This window comes from Elephas maximus, chromosome 8, assembly GCF_024166365.1.
Source record: "Elephas maximus indicus isolate mEleMax1 chromosome 8, mEleMax1 primary haplotype, whole genome shotgun sequence".
NCBI lineage: Eukaryota > Metazoa > Chordata > Mammalia > Proboscidea > Elephantidae > Elephas > Elephas maximus.
Window position 1 is genome coordinate 23,391,594 of NC_064826.1, and position 22,834 is coordinate 23,414,427.

The following is a 22,834-nucleotide window of genomic DNA, read 5'->3' on the forward strand; positions in this document are numbered from 1 at the left end:
TACTGCTGTGGTGTCCTTCCCATCCTTCCTTCCTCATGAATCTAAGATATATTTATTAAAGGCAAACTACATGCCAGTCACTGTTTGTTCACAGAGGTGAACAAAATCACTGCCTTCATAGAGCTTACCCTTTATAGTAGTCGCTTTTCATAATAAGTGATTTCCTACGATCCACAGCTTCCAGTTTTATCATATTAGAATCCTGCTAAAATTACTGCATATCTAATACGATAAATAAATTCAAGCTAAGACATCGATGATTGACACTATCCCCTTCTGATAACATATTTATATTTTTAGAGGTATTGTCTTTTAACCCAAAGAGTAATGTGGGAATTTAAGGCCCTGAGAAAGGGAAGGCACAGTGGGGTGCCTTCTTCATTTGTACCAATTTGACTGCTTTAAGCCACCTAACTGCTTTTGAAAATGGAGAAGAGTTCCATCAAACTATTCAGCATAGGCTTTTCCACAAATTGGAAATGAAAAGACTAAAAAAACAAAAGCCACTGAGCAAAAGGGTTACTTAATATAGTTATCTCCATGAACACATCACATAAGGATAGTCAGGTAGCTCTTTTTGCCCTTTCCTTTCAAAATTGACACAGTGTGATTTGAATTTCCACAAATGTGGTGGGAAGACTTGTGTCTTAATTATTATTATCATGATAAAAATATGTATAAAAAATTTGTCAATTCAAAAATTTTTACATGTATAATTCAGTGACATTATGTTCATCACGTTGTGCAAGCATTAGCACTATCTTTTTCCAGATTATTCCACCAGCATTAATAGAAACTCAGTGCCCCCTAAGCAACGACTCCCCCTTCTCCCCTGCCTCCCATCCCTTAGCCACTAATAAGCTTTGGTCTCTATACATGTGCCTACTTCATGTAAGTGATTGCATCCCTTTTTATATATGTGTATAGTTTTTGGTTATATCCTAATCCAGTATTTCAAGGCTTCTGGCATTTATACTTGTAATTAACTCTAAAACATCTTTCCACGGGCCTTTTTTTTTTTTTTTTTTTTGAGTTTTAAAACACTTTGGGCCAGTAAATCTTTCTCCAAATGTCAGATTGGTCAGCACTGAGGAGGTAAATGGAAACTAATGATACTCATCAAGTTGACGACGTGAAGGATTTATTGGATCCAATCACTTAACACTTTCATAAAGTCAATATCAGCGAAGGAAATGGGGTTCTTATTATGGTGGACTGTATTTGTACTGTCAGCATTCAGTGATTGATGTCGCACCTGTGGCTAGGATTAGGCTATTATAAATGGGGGAAAAATGGAAGGCTCATTAATTTTTTATACCCACAGGTAGAAGACATGCAGTGGGCTAACAGAGAGCACGCTCACCCGGCGTCTGTCTGCAGCCTGCCATGTAAGCCTGGGGAGAGGAAGAAAACGGTGAAGGGAGTCCCTTGCTGCTGGCACTGTGAGCGCTGTGAAGGTTACAATTACCAGGTGGATGAACTCTCCTGTGAACTTTGCCCTTTGGATCAGAGGCCCAACATCAACCGCACAGGCTGCCAGCTTATCCCCATCATCAAGTTGGAGTGGCATTCTCCCTGGGCCGTGGCGCCGGTGTTCATTGCCATACTGGGGATCATCGCCACCACATTTGTGATCGTGACCTTTGTCCGCTATAATGACACACCTATTGTGAGAGCTTCAGGACGGGAGCTTAGTTATGTGCTCCTCACGGGGATTTTTCTCTGTTATTCAATCACCTTTTTAATGATCGCAGCACCAGATACAATCATCTGCTCCTTCCGACGGATCTTCCTGGGACTCGGCATGTGTTTTAGCTATGCAGCCCTTCTTACCAAAACCAACCGAATCCACCGAATATTTGAGCAGGGGAAGAAATCAGTCACTGCACCCAAGTTTATTAGTCCAGCATCCCAGCTGGTGATCACCTTCAGCCTCATCTCCATACAGCTCCTTGGGGTGTTTGTCTGGTTTGTGGTGGATCCCCCCCACATCATCATTGACTATGGAGAGCAGCGGACACTGGACCCGGAGAACGCCAGGGGAGTGCTCAAATGTGACATTTCTGACCTCTCGCTCATTTGTTCCCTTGGATACAGTATCCTCTTGATGGTCACTTGTACTGTTTATGCCATTAAAACGAGAGGTGTCCCAGAGACTTTCAATGAAGCCAAACCTATTGGATTCACCATGTATACCACCTGCATCATTTGGTTAGCTTTCATTCCCATCTTTTTTGGCACAGCCCAGTCAGCAGAAAAGGTAAGTGGCAAGAAATGCCTTGTCCATTGTTTTCTTTTCTGGATTTAACTTCATCTCTTAGGATGCTTTCCCTCCTTCCCTTTTGGTTCATTTATATTCTCTCAAGGCACTTCAATCTATGCGATTCTTATTTAGAAATAGATCAAGGTCGCTTTACTTTGAATATGTGTTGACTAAGCCTGATTTTCCACAAAAAACACTTTAACGTGTCCTCCTTAGCCAGGCTGAGATTGACAGAGCTTTCTGGGTCTTTCTTCCCAGCTCTTTTATCTCCTAACATTACTGCTCTTTTCTAAATCCTAATTAAAAGGAGGGAGAAAAGACAGACATATTTACAGAAAAGAGCTGTCCCAGAGCTATCCCAATGCACTCCAAATGCCTCCTTTCCTGGTTCTAATGTGAGTCTAGTGAAATGCCATCCCTTGATAATTATGAAGATTTTTGTTATGTGAAGCAGAGTTTATAGTAAAACAATATCACCAAAAAGAAACCAAAAGGATTGAGTTCAGTCTGAACCATTTTACTATTTCCTCTCAGCCCCTGCTATTACTACCTTCCTATGTGTTGAGAATGATGAATAAGGCTTAAAGAGGCCGGCCGTGGGCCGTTACATAAAGCAGTTTATGTTATTTTTAGAAGGTGAAGGTCAATTAAATCTCCCTGTGTACGAGGAGGAGCTATAATTTTCCTTTGTTACAAATCTCCTCCCATCAACCTTTGCCACAAAAACACAGCCAGCAAAGAACATCTGTATGTGAAAGGGAAGGATTGCTGAATTGGATGTGTGTAGTTCTGTGTATGTCCAGAAAAGCAGAGAAGTCAGGTCAACCCTGAATTCCAAGGTTTGAGTAGTGGCATGGGATGAAAAGAAGTCAGCTTGAAAAACAGACAAGTGCTATCTTTTAGTAACAGATAGTCCTTCAGCTCTTCTGTTTGCAGGAAAAAATTCTTCTCTCAAAGTGAGAACTTAAAAAGTGTTCCATTCTCCACCATCGGAAACTGTGAAGGGATCAAAAAAAGTCCTGGGGGCTCTGGATGGCTCTTAAAATTCCAGCTAATTCACAGAAAAAAAAAAAAAAAACGCTCAGCAAGGGACAGAGAGCTCCTTGGTATGAGCATTCATCCCTTACCAGATCGCTGTGGACTCAGTCAGGTTTGGACTGAAAATACACTTCAGCACGCGTGCTGCTACTGAGGACAAACTTGCAATGGGTTCCAAGCCTGTGACCTTTCATGACCCATGTGGCCTGGCGGAAGACAAGAATATGTTACACAGGACCAAACACGCTGCAGGGAGGGAAAGTAAGACAGTTTGTGGCTTTACAACTAAGAACCAGAAAACTTTATCTTTTGACACATGCAGATGGGAATTTATTAGGATCAAAACTGTTAGTTTAACTTTGGAGTCAAATGTATAAGTTGGGAAATAAAGTCTTTCAAAGTCTATGGGGTCTGTTTTGGCATGGTAGTTCAACTAATCAGAGCAAATAACGTAGTGTTTTTCAGAGTTCGGAAATGGCTGCATAACATGAATTATTAATAACATCAAGCAGTACTTATATTTGCATTCGAACCTGGGATTGCCTTTTTTACATACAGTTTTATCCAGGGAGGACCATAATAAATAGTTTTTCTGCTTTCTGGTAGACAATAAATATTTGAACCAAACAAAATCTCCTGACCTCTAACATCTAACTTCTTTTTCTTATACCTTTTAAATTATTACCTATTCTAACTTTTCATATAATAACTTCCAGGGGTGAGGGAAGCAAATTAAATGGTATTTAGTTAATTCTTTCAGTACCTCCATTTTTAGAATAAACAAAAATGGTCCTATATCAAGCTACTGGACATCATTATAGAACTTCAAACATGCATAATATTAGTGTTTTTATTTAACATATTAGTAAGAGAAATAAATGGTCATTACTATTTATTACTAATGTATATATTTATGGGTGTGGATATATCATGCCTATAGATACATGACTTAATGTGGCTAGAGAAAATTTCTTTTTTTTTTCTTGCCAGTGTAGAATCAAAGTGAGTCAAAGAAGCAAATGGTCAATTATAAAATGTTAATTGAAGTTTATTTGGTATTCATAATATGATTGAGTGAGAAAAAAATTGAAGAAATCATTAAGAAACACTAATTGAGGAATTTTCAAAGGCATTGTAGAATCCTCAAATTATGAAACTAGTCTTAGAGTTGCTGAATTTAGATCAGCTCTACATCAAGAGCTATCATATTATACACAGCTAATATTTTGCTACTGAGGTCCTTTATATGGTAAAATTGTGTGTAATCCTAAGACATCATTTTTTAATTTTTCTCCAAGCACCTTTATTATTCAAAATAACACTTAAAATATTTGAGAATATCTTTTTTTTACATTGTTAAAATAATTGACATGAACATTAAAAATGAATATAAACTTTTATATCTCTAAAAGGAGGCTTTAAATATGTTCTATTGACTTTGAAGGGGCAGAGAGCTGGTCAGTCCTGTTCTTATTTATAATGCTCAGCCAATTAGCCCTAAATTGTCAACTGACGTGGGTACCACAGTGAGGTGGCACACACATCCATTAATTTGGCAGATCCTTATTGAGCGTTACCTACTATGTGTCCAGCATTGTGCTAGTTATTGAACCCATGTCAGTCGGCTTCTCAGCCCTGCCCTTGTGTGGCTCAGCCTGGCTTCCTGACAGGCTTGCCTGATTCCTGCCAGCTCCAGGCAGATACCAGGCTCAAGGGCAGGGCAGGATAGCGAGGGGTCAGAGCTGAGATGAGAAACAGAGAAGTCTGCATCCTGTAACTACACCTTCGTGCCACAGAATTTCTAGCACAGAAGACAGCAGGAAAGCAAAAGTTCTTCGTTTAATTATGCCTTCCTAGGAACTCACTTCACCATACCAGTCTCTCTGAAATTAAAAGAGAGGTAGGAATGGAATGCAAAATGAGTTGACTAATTTAGACAGCTGTTTTGGAACACCTCTGGGTGAAATTAAGTTATAAAAGGACACTTGTAGCGGAGCCACGAAGACAGACAGCTCTCAAAAGTATGTCTTTCTTCAATGATAAAGCATCATTTTAATTTCCCGATATTACTCTTTTACTCAGAATTTGAAATCAAAATGCATCATGTTTTTCCAGTGGATTTTTATGTCATCATTTATTATCTTTGTGCCTACTTCTGTGTCCTATTAAATCATGGTATAAATGCCCTTTTTCTTTTTCTACAGAAAAATGGTGTTAAGGAGGGGGGCAACTCTGTGGCATGACTGCAGACTCACACGAACTTGCATAATTGTGCTGAAAAGACAAAAAAATGTAAAATATAATTAATTTAATGGTCAGGAAAAGAATCCTTAGGGTTGGTTAGGGACTGCTAAAAAAGAAACTAGGATGGCAGAAATCTCTTCCACACATGTTTTACCATCTCTAATTGGGCTTATAAAGTTGAGATTATCAGACAAAGGTTATGACATTGCCAAGCTCCAAGAAGCACAGTGCTTCAACAACAGCATCAAGTGGAAACAAAACAAAACTCCCTCAAAACTGAAAAGAAAAGAAAACTAAAAAATGTCCAAAACCCCATATGTCCAAACCAGCCTTTCTCTGTATGAGTGGAGCCTGGGGGCCATCTTAGACTCCTCCCTTTACTCACCTCCACCCCTTATCTTCTCATCTTTCCTGGGACACCCTTACAAATTTGTGGAGAGAAGTATCTCATGAACATCTAAATGAATATGACTGTTAACATTGTGTTAAGTGCCGACATGTGATTGTGTGTCATCCAGTCAATTCCAACTCATAGTGACCCTATAGGACAGAGTAGAACTACCCCATGGGGTTTCTTAGGCTGAAATCTTTAGGAGAACAGATCACCAGATCTTTTCTTCCATAGAGCCACTGGGTGGGTTTGAACTACCAACCTTTTGGTTAGCAGCCAAGCACTTAACCATTGTGCCACCAGGGCTCCTTCAACTCTTAGTATACAGCTAGCCTTTCATATAGTAGAAAAAAAAATTTTTTTTTGAGAGTCTCAATAAATGTCCACTGAATGAGTAAATGCAGTGCCCTGTAAATAATGAACATGCTACGTATAAATCCTTATTTATGGTTGAAGTTAGACTGGCGTAATGGGACATCTTATCTCTATATCTCATTTTGATTCTCATTATAACAAGATTTTTTTCTCTGAAATAACAACAACAACAACAAATATGCACGTTTTCTCATTTCAGTGATGGGACATGTGAATTTCTTTAAAAGAAATTGTCACTATCACATATTCTGAAATAGTTCCTAGATATTTAAGCAGAAATGGAAGAGGAATTATCATAGCTGTCCTGAGTTCTGTCTAAAATACACAAAGAAAAGGAGCGTTGATGTGATTATCAGGGACTTCTCCCTTTTTTTCTTTAAATATCTCTCTCTTGAAGAGGCAGAGGAGTGTAGGCCTGTGGAGGGGATGAGTGGAGCAAAGAACAGCAAGAGCCTGGAGTGTGAGGACTTGGGTTCAAATCATGGTTCAGCTAAACTAGCAGAGAAAACATAGACAAGTGACTATGCTTCTGAGATTAATAACAAACAAACAAAAAAAATCCCCGAGAATATAAATTTGTATGTAAAGCAACCGCCTGCCACCTACAGCCAGCCCCATTCTCAAACTAGAACAGGCTTGAGTTCCTGTCTTCCAAGAGACAACCCCATCTTAGGGAGATGACTGACATTTAAAAAAAGAAAAACAAAACAAACAAACAAAACTCCTCTTATCTTATTATGGTATGTTTTTGTACTAGTAGATACTTCAATGGTGTTTTGCTAAGAGTGATACCATACTAGTCATGAAAACTTTTAACATGCTCAGCGATGAATAAACATTGGCTCATATTACCATAAGAAGCCCTGTTAGTGCAGTGGTTAAGTGCTCAGCTATTGATCGAAAGGTCTACAGTTTGAGCCCACCATTTACTCTGTGGGAGAAAGATGTGGCAGTCAGCTTCTGTAAAGAGTACAACTTTGGAAACCTTGTGGAAAAGTTCTACTCTGTCCTATAGGGTCACTATGAGAATCAGCTCCACTGCAATGGGTGTGGTTTTGGATTTGGTATAATTACCATGGAGTTCCCGGGTGGTGCAAATGGTTAATGTGCTCAGATGCTAACCAAAAGGTTGGAAGTTCGAGTGCACCCAGAGGCACTTCAGAATAAAGGCCCAGTGATCTACTTTTGAAAAATCAGTCATTTAAAACCCTATGGAGCACAGTTCTACTCTGACACACATGAGGTCGCCATGATTCAGGGTCAACTTGATATCAACTTTTTTATCAGGGACAGATTACCCAATAAGGAAGGCAAGCACAGGTTTACTTGTACTTACTTACTAATTTGTACTGAACAATTTCACATTTTTTCATCTCATCAAGGATTCCGCTTCTGGGTATGACTGGCACCTATCTCCCTTCCAACCCCACAGCACCTTCCTACAGAATCAAATTCAATTTTTAAATTTTCAGTCCTTGACAGGGACAGATCACTCAATTAGCAAGGTAAGAGATGTCATCAAAATCATGTGAAATTGTTCACTACAGATTAGTAAGTAAGCACAGGTAAGCCTATGCTTACCTTGCTTATTGAGTACTCCACCCCTGATTATTATTATTACCATTACATTATAATGTATAAGGGCAGAGGTCTTATTTGGTTCTACTCACCATGATCTCCTGAACATTTACTATAATACCTTCCCTGGAATATTTAACATATTTAATGACTGAGTCCATTCAGATGAAGTGAGTGGGAAGGACCCGATTTGATTTATCGAGATATTGGTCAACTTCCCCTAGCTATTGAGATTTAGTTTGTGCAGCTCCCTAACTGGAAGTATTTGCTCAAACATGGAGGCTTGCCTGAAGGTGCAGATTACAGCAGTTAGAGAAGGTTCCGAGGGAGACAGGCACCTGTAGGACTGGCAAAGAGAAACAGAAAAGAGGGAGAGTTGTTCCTGAGACAATATGTAACTGTCTTCATGCATTTAGCAGAAAATACTGGAGGAAAGCAAAGTGTCTTAAGAAAGCAGTTGCTGAAATTTTCATTTTAAAATTTGAAATGAGAATAACCGTAACAAGAGCTATGAAAACTAGTTTTGAAAGTAGTAATATAATTCCTGCTTCAAAGAATATTCCAGATGAGGAAAGGAATGCCTGAGAAACCTGAAGACAAGTGTGAGTGTAACCTGGGCAATGATGGAAAAGATTTACAGAATAGATCAGAATGGAGGTAGTTTTCCAGCCATACCTGTCCATGTAATGTCTCCATTTCCTTAGAAAGGAGGGAAATGGAAATCATTATCAGTGCCCAGCTTCAGTGTTCGTAGTTGTTCTGTATAACTATGTTCGGCTATCTTTTGGTAAACTATCTAACCTTGTCTTTCCGTGTCAGCTTGAAGTCATTTGAAACTGATCCCTTTGAAGGCTTTCTGAAGCCCTGAGTTATAGAACTACTTCAGCATTTTCTGGAGAAGACTTGGCAGTTGCAGTAAAGCCTGGAAGGGTAAAACCAAATAAAAAAAGGAAAAAAAAATATGGAAAAATGTATATGATTACCTTTATGCACTTAGTTGGAGCCCTGGTGGTGCAGTGGTTAAGAGCTTGACTGTTAACCAAAAGGTTGACAGTTCAAATCCACCAGCCACTCCTTAGAAACCCTATGGGGAAGTTCTAGTCTGTCTTATAGGGTCCATATGAGTCAGAACTGACTCAACGGCAAGGGGTTTAGTTTTTTGGTTTATGCACTTAGTTGGAAATCTGGCGGTACAGTGGTTAAGCACTCAGCTGCTAACCAAAGGGTCAGTGGTTCTAATCCACCAGCTACTCCATGGCAGAAAGATGTGGCAGTCTGCTTCTCTAAAGATTGTACCCATGGGATCCCTATAGGGACAGTTCTACTCTGTCTTACAGAATTATTATGAGTTGGAATCGACTCAACAGCAGTGAGTTTTTTCAGTGGAATGCATTTCATTAGAGTCTGAGCTCTCATGGAGCAGTGGTTAAAGAAACTCATTTAAAGAGACATTCTTGTGAAAATGCTGAAGGAAAAATAAATAAGGAGACTGTGGGGTAGAGTGTAGGCAGGCCTGCTAAGTAGATCTCCTAGAGAATGCTGCCTTAGCCTGGCTTTTTTTTTTTTTTTCCCTAATTGTGCCACATATTATTGCTGTAGAAAATCACCAACGTACACACTTAGTGCAATTGTTTCAGGAGACGCTCATCTTGTTTGACAGAGCGAAGAAACATTTGCTTAACGAACCTTCTTGCATGCTTAGATTCCGTGGTCCTAACGTTTAGGTCTCTGAGGAAGCTATGGGGCCTAGGGATACTTAATTTAAGCATTTGGTTGTTAGTGAGATCATGGTATTTACACATCTATCTTTTTTTTTTAATTATTTGAATCAGGTTTACAGTTTTTCTGCCCAAATCACAATAGTTTAATCAGCCAGCCAATTAGATAGCCAATTAGTGACCTTAGTCCTAAAGTTAACACCCCATAAAAACCCAGCGCTATCAAGTTGATTCCGACTCCTATAGACCCTATAGGACTGACTAGAACAGCCTTATATGGTTTCCAAGAAGCAGCTAGTGGATTTGAACTGCTGACCTTTTAGTTAGCAGCCAAATTCTTAACCACTGGGCCACCAGGGCTCCAACACATTGCATCAAAATGGTTTATTCTTCTTGATATGATTGAAAATGCTGGGGCACCAGGTTTGATCAAAACTAAATCTTAATATTTTCAGAGTCATGGTGACCATGATTTTGTTATTTCAAAATTTTTAGGGGAATGCCATATAAATAGATTTACTTTTTTTTTCATATAGACAGAACCTTAGTGATACCCAGACTGTTGCTAGCACAGAATGTAGTGACTAATTTACTTGTTGTAACTTCAAATTGCATTTTCTGTGATTTAGCAGATACTTATATCTCACAGAGCACACAGGGTGCCAGGAAGAGCAGATTGCAAACAAATAGCTCTTTCTGGCTGTAACCAAACATGTATTTTTATGTTGGGAAATTTTTACAAACCATTCTCAATGGGTATTCTCTAAATGCAGCATTGTATGAGTTATTACCTACTCCCCCGAAAGTGTAGAAAAATATGTAACCAAATATTAGTATAAAGTCCAAGCTATTTAAAAGAAATGAAAAGCAGATTATTTGAACTATTAAAAGAAATCTAGCAAAAGAAGCTTAGTTTTGCCTCTGGTTCAAGATACAGACTGGCAAACACACATACACACACATATATTGGAGCCCTGGTGGTGCAGTGGCTAACAGTTACAGTTGCTAACCAAAAGGGTAGAGTTCGAATCTACCAGCTGCACTTATGGGGCAGTTCTACTCTGTCCTGTAGGGCCGCTGTGGGTCGGAATCCACTTACGCCAATGGGTTTGGTTTTAGTGCACACACACACACACACACATATATATATTTATATATTTATATATATATATCCTTCCCTCTATTGTTGTTGTTGTTAGTTGCTGGCTCTCCTTCTTAGGTGCCAATAAAATTAAAAAAATAGGAGGAATTAAAGAAAAGAAAGAAAATAAAAAGCATAAGAAAGGAGGAAAGAGAAAAAGAGACAGAGGAAGCCATTACAGGGTTACAGTGTTAGGGTCAACCTTAAACCAAACATAAAACCCATTGCTGTTGAGTTGGTTCCGATTCATAATGACCCTATAGGACAGAGTAGAACTGCCTCATAAAGTTTCCAAGGAGCACCTGGTGGATTCGAACTGCCGACCTTTTGGTTAGCAGCCATAGCTCTTAACTAGCACACCACCATGATTTCCTACATTAGATAAAACAATTGGAGAAAATCCATAAATATAACTTATGTAAGTTTCACTTATGGAGAAATTAAAATGGAAAGCACAGCCCAAGAGACATAAAGTCATTCTTACCATGGAAATCCCAAGTAATCTCCAAATCCCAAGTTGTCACAAAAGCCTGAAACAGGCATTAGAGTGACTATCGGAATTATCTACAGAACAGCATTTCAGAATAGCTCAGCCAGTTGGAGCCCTCAACTCCCCTCTTGGCTCCAACCTTATATGTAGAGTGAATGCAGGTTAAAACTCCAGAACTCTACTCTAGGGGATGGTAGATGGCTCCTAGTATGGATGTAAGTCTTGCTTGCTTTTCCCAAATCTGCTTGCTTTCCCCACATTCATGCATCTAAACAGAAGCTGGCCAGGTAAAACAATCTCTGACTTAACACAAGTCCACAGTCTGCCCTCCAGTCCAAGAAAACTGGCCCCCACCAGTAATCTTTATTAGTCAACCCTGTCCTTCAATGATAATTATACATCAAATCCAAGGACCACAACATAACTGAGGAAAATCAATATCACGACAAAGAAGGACTAAATAATAACAAATAGAAATTTAAAAACAAAAAGCATAAAGGTAATTTGGAAAATAGAAGAGAAATTTTTTTGAAAATAGAAATTTAGTGTTCTAAGAGAGAATCAAGAGAATATTGAACACACACATACATACACATACACATGTGTACAGGCTGCTATGGACAAAGGCAATCAAGGAATAAGAAAATGATCCTGGAAATTAAGGTTATAAATGTCATAATAAAAAGCTGAATGGATGGACTTAAAAATGGAAGAGCTAGGGCTAAAGGCCAGGCTGGAGATCTGAAAGGTAAAATAAAAAGGTAGCACCAAAAAGAAAAAGAAAGACAAGGAAAATGTGAGAAGAAGCTAGGAGACTTGGAACATAAATCCAAGATTCCAGAGAACATCTAATAAGTGTTTCCGAAGAAGAAGCAGAGAAAAAAGAGGAGGGGAAATAACTAAAAAAAAAGGAAAAATTTCATGAACTGAGAAAAGACAATTATTAAAACTGAAAGGGCCATATAGTAAAATTTCAGTAATCAAGAGAAAATTCTAAAAGCTTTTAGAAAGGGAAAAGGATATGTATACCAAACCCCAGTGCCATCGAGTCGATTCCGACTCATAGCAACCCTATAGGACAGAGTAGAACTGCCCCATAGAGTTTCCAAGGAGCGCCTGGCAGATTCGAATTGCTGACCCTTTGGTTAGCAGCCGTAGCACTTAACCACTATGCCACCAGGGTTTCCAAGGATACCTATAAGGAATGAAAATCAGACATACATCAAACCTCAAATGCCTCCCTGAATTCTAGAAGGAAACGAGCAAAGATCTTCTGAGGGAAAAGTATTTTAAGCTTAAAAATTCTATAGCCAGCCAAACTATCAATCAATATGAGGTTTAAAAATATAAATGGTTCAGAAAGTCTGGTGCCTATATATCTTATGTCTGAATTATTCTAGGCATAGTCCAATAAAATAAAAAGCATACCTATTATGAGATGAATAACAGTGCCAATTGCACATGGAAGAAATTATAAAAAGAAATGTAAAAGAATATATTAGATCCTAATGTCTAATTAAGGAGCCCTGGGTGCATAATGTTTAAGCACTGGGCAGCTAACTCAAAGGTCGGCGATTTGAACTCACCCATTAGCTCCGTAGTAGAATGACGAGGTGATCTGCTCCCATAAATATTACAGCCTAGAAAACCCTATGGGGGCAGTTCTATTCTGTCATATGGGGTCATTATGAGTTGAAAATCAACTTGACAGCACCTAACAACAACAATGTCTAATTACCTTTCAAAAGACAGAGTTTTAATGATAATGTTTATTCCTTCTCTGTGGGCCAAGTGGTACTACTTGAAAGAATCCAAGAGAATAATATTTAGTAGCCAAAATACAGCAATTGCTTTTTGTATTGATTTTTACATTTTTAGAAGTAACCTAGAAACAAAACACAGAAATATTAATTTAGCTACTGAAATGAGTGCAAATATTTTAAATTCTCTTAAAGTAAAAAGAGTAATATAGCTTACAAAAATTGGGGGCTGGCTTGTGGAGGGATAACAGAGAGATGAGCTGCACGCGTGCACTAAATCGCTGAACTTCGATTGTGAGAAGCCAACCGCTACAATGAAAGATTGATAGCGCAAGAAATAGAAGTGCATTATTTAAGCAAGAACAACAACAAACTATTCAAACTGGTTACCTCTATGGCATGGGCTCTGGATTAGGGAGCTGAGCGATGGAGAATTTTATTTATTTCATAAATATTTAGGTTCTTATTTTACCCCATAAATAAATCTGGCTGATGAAACCATATATTGTTGCATAAAGAAAGATTTAAGGTGAGGGTCTCAAGAAGAACTTTTTTCAGACGACATGACTGTCCATTCTCATTTAGGGAGTTTAGTGTGTAATAGGTATTTTGAGAAAATCTTTTAGTGCAAAAATGAGTGAGTGATTTTGGGTTTATAAAATGACTCAAAATCTTTGATTGCCAATTCCTATTATTTTGCTTTACGTGCAATTACTGTTTATTGAAGATTGCAATTTAATATCAGCTTACAGCTGGTGATTGGATTTTGTCAATAAATAAATAAAGATTTACTATGTGCAAGGATGTTAGAGTTTAGGAAAATGCAAAGATGAATAAGAATTTATTATAAGTTTTTTATGGTCAAAAAAAAAAAAAAAACTGATTGCCATTGAGTCAATTGCGACTCATAGTGACTCTATAGGACAGAGTAGAACTGGGCCCATAGGATTTCCAAGGAGCATCTGGTAGATTCAAACTGCCAACTTTTTTGGTTAGCAGCCATAGCTCTTATACACTACGCCCCCAGGGTTTCCAATTTTATGGTCAAGTAGAGGCTAAAACTAAGGCAAATTAACATAAGGGAGGCCACATAAATAGAATAAGGCCTTGGGGACAGGGGTATTGAAAGGAGGAAGATATGTCCTTTTGTGTGATTAAGTCAAGTCTTCATGAACAAGGTGGGATTTTAAGTTAGGTTTTTGTCAGGGATTGAATTGTGTCCCCCTCAAAATATCTGTCAATTTAGCTGGGTCATGATTCCCAGTATTGTATGACTGCCTATCATTTTGTCATCTGATGTGATTTCCCTATGTGTTGTAAACCCTATCACTATGATGTTAATGAGATGGATTAGTGTCAGTTATGTTGAGATCTACAAGATTATGTTTTAAGCCAATCTCTTTTGAGATGTAAAAGAGAGAAGCCAGCAGATAGGCAGGGGGACCTCATAACACCAAGAAAGCAGCACCTGGAGGAAAGCATGTCCTTTGGACCCAGGGTTCCCTGCATCTGAGAAGCTCCTTGACCAGAAGATTGATGATAAAGACCTTCCTCCATAGCCGACAGAGAAAAAGCCTTCCTCTGGAGTTGATGCCCTGAATTTGGACTTGTAGGCTGCTAGACAGTGAGAGAATAAATTTCTCTCTGTTAAAGCCATCCACTTGTGGTATTTCTGTTTGAGCAGCAGTGGATGACTAAGACAGACCTTAAGGGTGAAGAAAAACAGATGGAAGCAGCCTGCCAGGAGACAGGAACAGTGGGTTTAAAGCTTCAGCAGTGGGAATGTCAGGGCATTGTTTGCAAAATCTGTGACAGAAAACACTGTTCTGAGTTGAGGATAGCCACAAGGATTGTTGATGACTATAGGTCCTGGTTTGCCTTATTGTCCCAACATAATTATTAATAGCACCCCTTTTACAAAAAAAAAAAAAAAAAAAAACTCCCAGTATGGCCAATAAACTATATGATTACACACAAGATAAGGCTAGTCAGATAATTGGGAGCCATTTTGTGGAGGGACTTATAATGTTTGTACTTCATCTGCTAGGGAGTTGGGCATAATTGAGTCTTTCTGAGCATGGATATACTCTCAATAGAATTACATTTTGTGAAATTCTCTGCCGGGGCTGAGTTGGATGAATTATAGTGTACAAAAAAAGAAAAAGGACAATAAAAAGATTATTGCAGAAATCCAGGCAAGAAACATTGGGGGCTTGGGATGTGGCAGTGGAAAGAAGTGGACTAATTTCAAATTGAATTGGTAACAGGAGAAGGCAGAATATGAGGGGAGGTGTATGCAGGGTGGGGTCTGTGTCTGTGCCTAATGTTGAAGCACCTTTAGACTGCCACAAAAGCCCTAACGTGGCTTTGTCTCAGGCTAGGTTCTCTAGAGAAGCAAAGCCAGTAAAGCGTATAAATATATAGAGAGATTTATATTAAAGAAATTGTTCACCCAGTTATAGTTATAGAGGCTAGAAAATACTGAGGCTGGAGGGTTCTCCTGATTCACATAGCTACAGAGGCTGTGGAACCCAAGATTGGCATTCCAGACAACAGGGCTCTGGCTCACACGTCGTGGTGATGGATGAATCTCAAGACTGACAGGCAAGACAGCAGGTAAGCTGCTAGCTCGAGTCCCAAGAACTGGAGATCAGAAGAACAGGAGCCCGCTGCAGGATCCAGAGTGAGCCAAAGTCCATGAGCCTTGCCAGAAAGTCCACCTATGTTGGATGCAGTCCACATCCCCAAGGAAATGCCCTTTCAACTGATCAGCTACTCATAGGAGATCCCAACATGGAGGTGATCACATTATATCAGATCTCATCATGGAAGTGATTACATTATTATACGACTACCAAACTATGTCATAACTGCCAAACTGCTGAGAATCATGGTCCAGCCAAGTTAACACACAGCCTTAATGATCATAGACTTCAAGGAGCAGCCAGTAGCTTTCAGTCCTGGTCTGGGCTAAAGGAGAGAGAACAATTCTCTTTCACTGTTAGTGGCATCGTCTAGCTCTCTATGGAGATGGATATTAGGACCTGAAATAATAAAATTGGGGGAAAATCAGTTTATTTGGATAAAACAGAAGGTAAGGGTACATACCTGGATAAGAATATCTGGGGGATCATGATTCTGAGTAAGCAAATTCCTAGGATTAAATAATACTCAAATGAATTTTAATAGTTTAAATTAAAAGATGATTTCTTTAGAAAAAAATTGACTCATTTCTAAAAGATTATGAATACAATTTTAAATATATAATTATAATTTTAGTATGTAAATTTATACATTAAATGAATTTTATATTCTAAGAATCTTGGGCAAATTTAGGGTAATCTTAATTTCTTTTGCTTTTCATGGTCATTTATTATTTTTTGTCTTTCACGTACATCTCATTTTTGTGTAATTTTGGGTATCCTACCCATAAAATCAGAATAAACCAATTTTTTACTTCCTTTGCTGCTTCTTTTTAGAATTGTTTTTAAAAAGTCATGTGTTGGGTCCATATAGTAATCTGCAGCTTTCTACATTTTGGCAGGGTTCTGTATCTCTCGATAAAAAACCAGACCAACTACCCTAAAGGACAGAGCAGAACTGCCCCATAGGGTTTCCAAGGAACACCTGGTGGATTCAAGCTGCCAACCTTTTGGTTAGCAGCTGTAGCTCTTAACCACTATGCTACCATAATATCCCTCTATAATAAAGACTAATTTTGAACCAATCAGAGAACATCAACACTAATTGTAGTTTTGTTTTCTTTTGTTTTTTAAAGAATGAATTAAGGTTATTTTCACTTAAACAAAAAACAACACAACAAAACTCATTTTACCTCATGAATTGCAATAACTTGAAAGCTTTCATCTTGGAACATTGGGCTCACTGTGTTATTTGTACAGTCATGTGTATCTTGGGAAAAATACCAAGGAATATAATGCTTTCTTCTGTCCATTAGCCCAAATCCTATAGAATCCAGCTTCTTAAAAACCTGTGTGTGTGTATGAAAACATGTATCATGCACACACACACACACACACACTCACACACAGCTTAGGCAGAAGATTTCATGGTCTCAAGAGAGATCAAGTGTGAAATGTTTCTCCTGCCAGCTGTTTTCTCTAAAAATCTTCATTTACTCGAATTGAATTGAATTGCAAATAGTCTTGGTAGACCGTGAACTTGTCAAAAGCAGTCAAGTGTTTACATAAGCAGGCAGCTGAGCACTGTGGCACTGCCCTTTCCCTTCAACAAAACACTTTCTCTTTGCTAAAACATCCAATCAAAGCACAGTTTGTCAAACATTTGGGTATACTGCCTACTTATTGTTAAGAACAACAGCAAGCGTGACATAAACAATTAAATTCGGGATACAAAAGATTAAGTGTAGAAGATGGAAAGAAGAACTGCAATGAGATGAGTCGTTCAGTACTGCTGGGTTATAAAAAGCATGTCTCCAAAAAAAAAATCCCCCGGATCATTTATCTTCCACCTCACTTATTGTTTTGTGAAAGCATGTTGTAAACCTGCTGTTGTCGTTGTTAGTTGCCACGGAGTTGATTCTGACTCATGACAACCCCATGTGCGTGGAGTAGAACTGCTCCACAGGGTGTCGAGGCTGTGACCTTTCAGGAGCGGATTTTCAGGTCTGCCATCTCTGGGTGGGTTCAAACCGCCAACCTTTGAACTAGTAGTCAAGTGCTTAACCATTTGTTCCAAACAGGGACCCCTTCACTTATTATTTTATAGATTCATTTCTTATATATAGTACACTTAGGATTGTTAATAACCGCTTATCCATTTTAAATTTCCCCTTGCCCATACTTCGGGAACTCACATTGCCTTGACAATCTTTTGTTCCTTTGTCTCCTTTATCTCATCTTCTTTCCTCAACTCTCCCCTTCTTTGGCCTTTCTCCGAGCACCATTCCTTTGAAGGCCTCTTCACTCACATGGCTTCAGCTCTAAATGCTACACTCACGGATTCCAGCGTGCTTTCCTCATCTCTGCTCTTTCACGTATATAAAATATATGAAATGAAGCAATCTAAAACTAAAATTTGAAAGCAATCCAAAACCAAAGTTGTGAAATTAAGCAATCTAAAACCAAAAGGTATCATAATTAAAATAGCCACTATTGATCGAATATCTTCTACGTGCCAAAACCAGGCTGAGCCTAGGAGACTGTGAAACACGGGGGTCACCATGAATCAGATTCGACTTGACTGCAACTGGTTTGTTGTTGATTTTTTTTTTCTTTTAAGAGACTTTAAAAGGCTAAGCCCTGAAATGAATTCTATAGATGTAGAGAAGTTAAGTCAAGAATATTTACGTTCATATCGCTAGTAGGAGTTAGCCAATGGGTTGATCCTGTTTTCTTTTTAAAAAATTTGACATTTTTACATTTTTTACATTACAATTCAGTGACATTCATTACATTCATCGTGTTGTACATTATCACCACTATCCATTTTCAATTTCTTCCTTCACCCTTAACAGAAACTGAGAGCCTCCTCAGCAATGACTCCCCTTCCTTTCCCCCATCCTTCACACTCCTGGTAACCACTAATAAACTTTCATCTTTATATATTTGCCTATTCTAGGTATTTCCTATGAGTGAGTTATACAAACTTGTCCTTTTGTGACTGATTTATTTCATGGAGCAGAATGTTTTCAAGGTTCTTGATCTCTAATTTCATCTTTTCTATCAGCACTATCTCCATTGTTTCAGAGATGCAATGTTGAGAGTTAACACTGACTTCTTCCCTTTCACCCCTGTTCATACTCCTCTGTCCATAAATTATATTGTTACTTTGAAATTCCCGCTAGATCCCTCCTTCCCTTTCCACTTCTATGATCAAATCCCTAGTATAAGCATAGGTTACTATGGTGTGAGTTATCTCCTGGACTCCTCAAGAGTAGCTTTTAGATTTCTGCCACAGAGTTATTCCACAGCACTTCTTCCAGTTCGTAACTTCTCTTACGTTAATTTATCAACCAATTTTTACTTAACACCTCTACTCTGCTAAATGCTGACAACATCAGGTCAGATGTGGCTTCTCATAGAACTTAAATTCTAGTAGAGGAGACAGATTTTAAATAGATCATTGTAGAAGAAGTTATCTAATACAACTTGTTATGTCTTGTAGTTAATTGCCATTGAGTTGGTTCTGACGAGTGGTGACTTTGTGTGTTACAGAATGAAACGTCACCCAGGTATGCTGGGGTCCCTTGTTGCGGCTATTGGCTATTGTGTCAGTATATCTCATTAAGAGTTTCCCCCATTTTCACTAGCCCTCTGCTTTACCAAACATGATATCCTCTTCTAACAACTGATCTTTCTTGCTGACGTGTTCAAAGTGAGCTAGTCAAAGTCTCACCATCCTCGTTTCTAAGGAAGATTATGGTTGTATTTGTTCTAAGACTGATGTGTTCATTCTCCTGGCAGTTAGTCCACGGTGTATTCGATATTCTTCGCCAACATCACAATTCAAATGCATCAGTTCTTCTTCCATCTTCCTTTTTCTTTACCCAACTTTCACACACATATGAGGTGATCGAAAAGATAAGGGCTTAGATCAGATGCACCTTAGTCATCAAAGGGGCATCTTTTCAATTGCCTAAAATTGTTATAGGTGTTACCAAAGATGCTGTGAGAAATTATTAAATTAAAATTATTCCCTGTTGACCATTAACTCAAACCTAAACTTTTCAAACTTGTTTTTATAATATAACCCTTCATTTCTCTGAAACCAGTATTCTTATCAAATCAACCAATCCCTGAAATATTTTCTAATTTACAAACATTACCAATTCTGAACACATATGTTCTCGATCTGGACTTCCTTTGTTTTACATTTCTAGGTTTGTGTTTTGTGTTGTTCTTGGGTCATTTTACGCCTCTGTGGTTGTATCTCCATTCAGGAATTCTTCAGGATGAGATAAAAATTAAAATTCTTTTGTATTTTGCACTCTGACTTCCTGCCAACCCCACATTGCCTGTCAAAGTGCTTTGCAAATAGTTTTTAGCTGAAAGGTTTATATTGAATTAAATGAACGGGAAAGTGGTAAACATTTTCAAGCCAGTTCTGAGTCAGTGTCTGCCAGAGAGTGAGATAAAGACCAAAGTGGAGAAACGTTTGGACTGTGAAGCAGGAAATCCAGATTTTAGCCTCATTAACATTGCTCTGGCCTTGAACAAGCAAGTTACCTTTTCTGAACCTCAGCGTCCTCACCTGTAAAATGAGGTTTTGACTAGGTAGCCTCAAAGGTCCTGTCTAATTTTAAGATGTTCTTATCCTAGAGAACATTGTCTGTTATATAAGAAATGGTCAACCACTCAGAGGCATGACCTAATTTTTAAGCAAAAGCACATGAAGATTATTATGCATATGCAGTGAAGGATGCAAATGACTGCACAAAGCATTTTAGAAGATAAATGTACTTGTGACAGATGATCACTCTCATAAGCCTTAATCAAGTGCATTCACATCGACATAGCATGATAGAAACATATGATCCAGAGTCTGTATTACTGTTCCATAGAGCCCCACGAGCATCTACTGATGCCATATGTTTCTTTCAGTTTTACTGAGATATCTTAGGCAGGAAAATGAAAAAAAGAAAAAAAACATTCAGTACTCAATATCCCACATTAATTTCAGAATTTCTTTGCTCTTTAGTTGAATAAAAGGTGAGCTATAAGGTGGAGCTGAGAGCAGTCATCTCCCAGTCCATCAGATTGTCCTAGTTTCGCTTTGCCTACCTTTTCTTTGGCGTGTTCTACTCATCATTACTCCTTATTTATCATTCCAATCATTTTCCCCCTGCTAGAAATACATGAGCCACTGGCTGGAAGATTTGATGTGACCCCAGAGAAGCTAATGTGTAAAGTAATCTCTTGTTAGAGATTGATTTTGATTTCACCTTACATTAGTGAGTTTCTTATCCTCTTCAGCCACATTTTCCTCGTACTTCCAGTTAATGGAGTACCATAAATCGCTCTGCCACAATGCCTAAGGAAGAGAGAAGGAAATTATGTCTACTAAGCAGTCCACTCATGACAAATTATAGAGTGTTAGCAGCAAGAACCAGTTAAGTTCCCTTGTGTTTCTTTGAATTTTTCTTGCATTTGATTTTTCTTTCTCATTTCAATCATCCTGTGGATCCTGGGAAGTAGCAGTGATATGATCTGGGGGTAAGCTGATGCTTTAAAGTCTTTTTGTAACTGGAGACAAGAAAAGCTGCTATTTTCCTGAAAAGAAACTCATAAAAAATTACACTTAATTCAGGTGTGAAAACCATGTAGATGACAAGAGTTTTCTTTGTTTTGGTTGAGAGCCTTGTGGGACAAAACATAGAATTAAATAAATATATTTATGCTAAATATATATGTATATACACACACACATACACATGCATATACACTGTCTCCTCACTTATCAGGTATTTCATTCTCTGACATTTTGTATTTATAACTGTATTTATAACAGTAGTAAATAAACCTACTATCTGACTATTTTGGTCATTAACAATGTTCGTCTGGCAGTAACAAGCACTGAGGTGTGAGATGAGAATAACGCTGGTTTTGATGGTTAACATTATGTGTCAGTTTGGCTGGGCCATGGTTCTCAGTGGTTTGGCAATTGTGTAATAATATGACTTGGCAGTTATGTAATGAGGTAACTTGGCAGTTATGTAATAATGTAATTTGGCAGTTGCGTAATGATGTAGTCATCCTCCATTTTGTGATCCGATGTGGTCATCCTCCATTTTTGCATAAAACTGATTTCACATAACGACCTACTTTTTGGAACCTAACCATTTCAATAAGTGAGGCGAGGGTATATATATATATATATATATATATATATATATATATATATATATATCTCCGTGTGTGTCCGAGTAGGACTGCACTTCACAGGGTTTTCAATCACTGATTTTTCAGAAGTAGATCACCAGATCTTTATTCCAAGGTGCCTCTGGGTGGACTCAAGCTGTCAACCTTTTGGTTAGCAACCACATTAACTGTTTTCACCACCCAGGGATTCCATGCGTGTGTGTGTGTGCACACGTGCACGTGTACATGTGTGGGTATATATAAAATAATCTTTTCCCTTAGACTTTTCTTTGGAATCTGAGTAGTGCAGACTCTCTCGTTATTATACATTCTGTGTAGATATAGCAGTTGGAATCTGCCAGGTGCTCCTTGGAAACTCTATGGGGCAGTTCTACTCAGTTCTATAGGGTCGCTATGAGTTGGAATTGACTCGACGGCTGTGGGTTTGGTTTGGTTTATGTAGATATTAGTGGAAGTTATATATGAATTCTTAGTTAATTTGATAAGTAAAGAGCATAAAAACAACACACAGAATATTTTAGAATTGATTCTAATTGACAACAATGCGTGATAGTTATAAATTTTACACTACTTTAAATACCACCCTGAGCAATTAAGTTACTTTCAGTCTAATTGCATGAAGGCACCATGGTGTAGTAGTTACAGGCACAGGTATGAAGCCTGGTGCCTAGATTCAGATCTTGGTTTGGCCATGTACTCTACACCTCTGCTTTTACCTGTAAAATGGGATAACTATAGTGTTTAGCATGCAAAATGGTTTCAGTATTGAATAAGACTACTGCTTTTCCTTAATTTCAATGTTGATATCGTGATGATGGCAATGATGGTGAAATGATAATCCGTCATTTCTCATGACCACCCAACATGAATCCCTTTGGCATTCTCACTTGCTGCCTTTTCTAAGAGACATTTTGTGCAAATGGATTTGAGTATTTGGGACATTTTAAGTTTATATTCTTGTTATATAAATCTTCC

General features: G+C 38.2%; 1 protein-coding gene across 6 annotated transcripts in view; it reads left to right on the forward strand.

The window, feature by feature from the left end:
• Positions 1 to 22,834, forward strand: part of GRM8 (glutamate metabotropic receptor 8) — a 926,910-nt gene that overhangs the window by 811,486 nt on the left and 92,590 nt on the right. For all 6 annotated transcript variants that reach the window (XM_049894739.1, XM_049894736.1, XM_049894735.1 and 3 more), the window contains one exon: positions 1,329 to 2,260. In XM_049894739.1, coding sequence (XP_049750696.1) covers positions 1,329 to 2,260 — 932 coding nt within the window. The remainder of the gene's footprint in view (positions 1 to 1,328; positions 2,261 to 22,834) is intronic.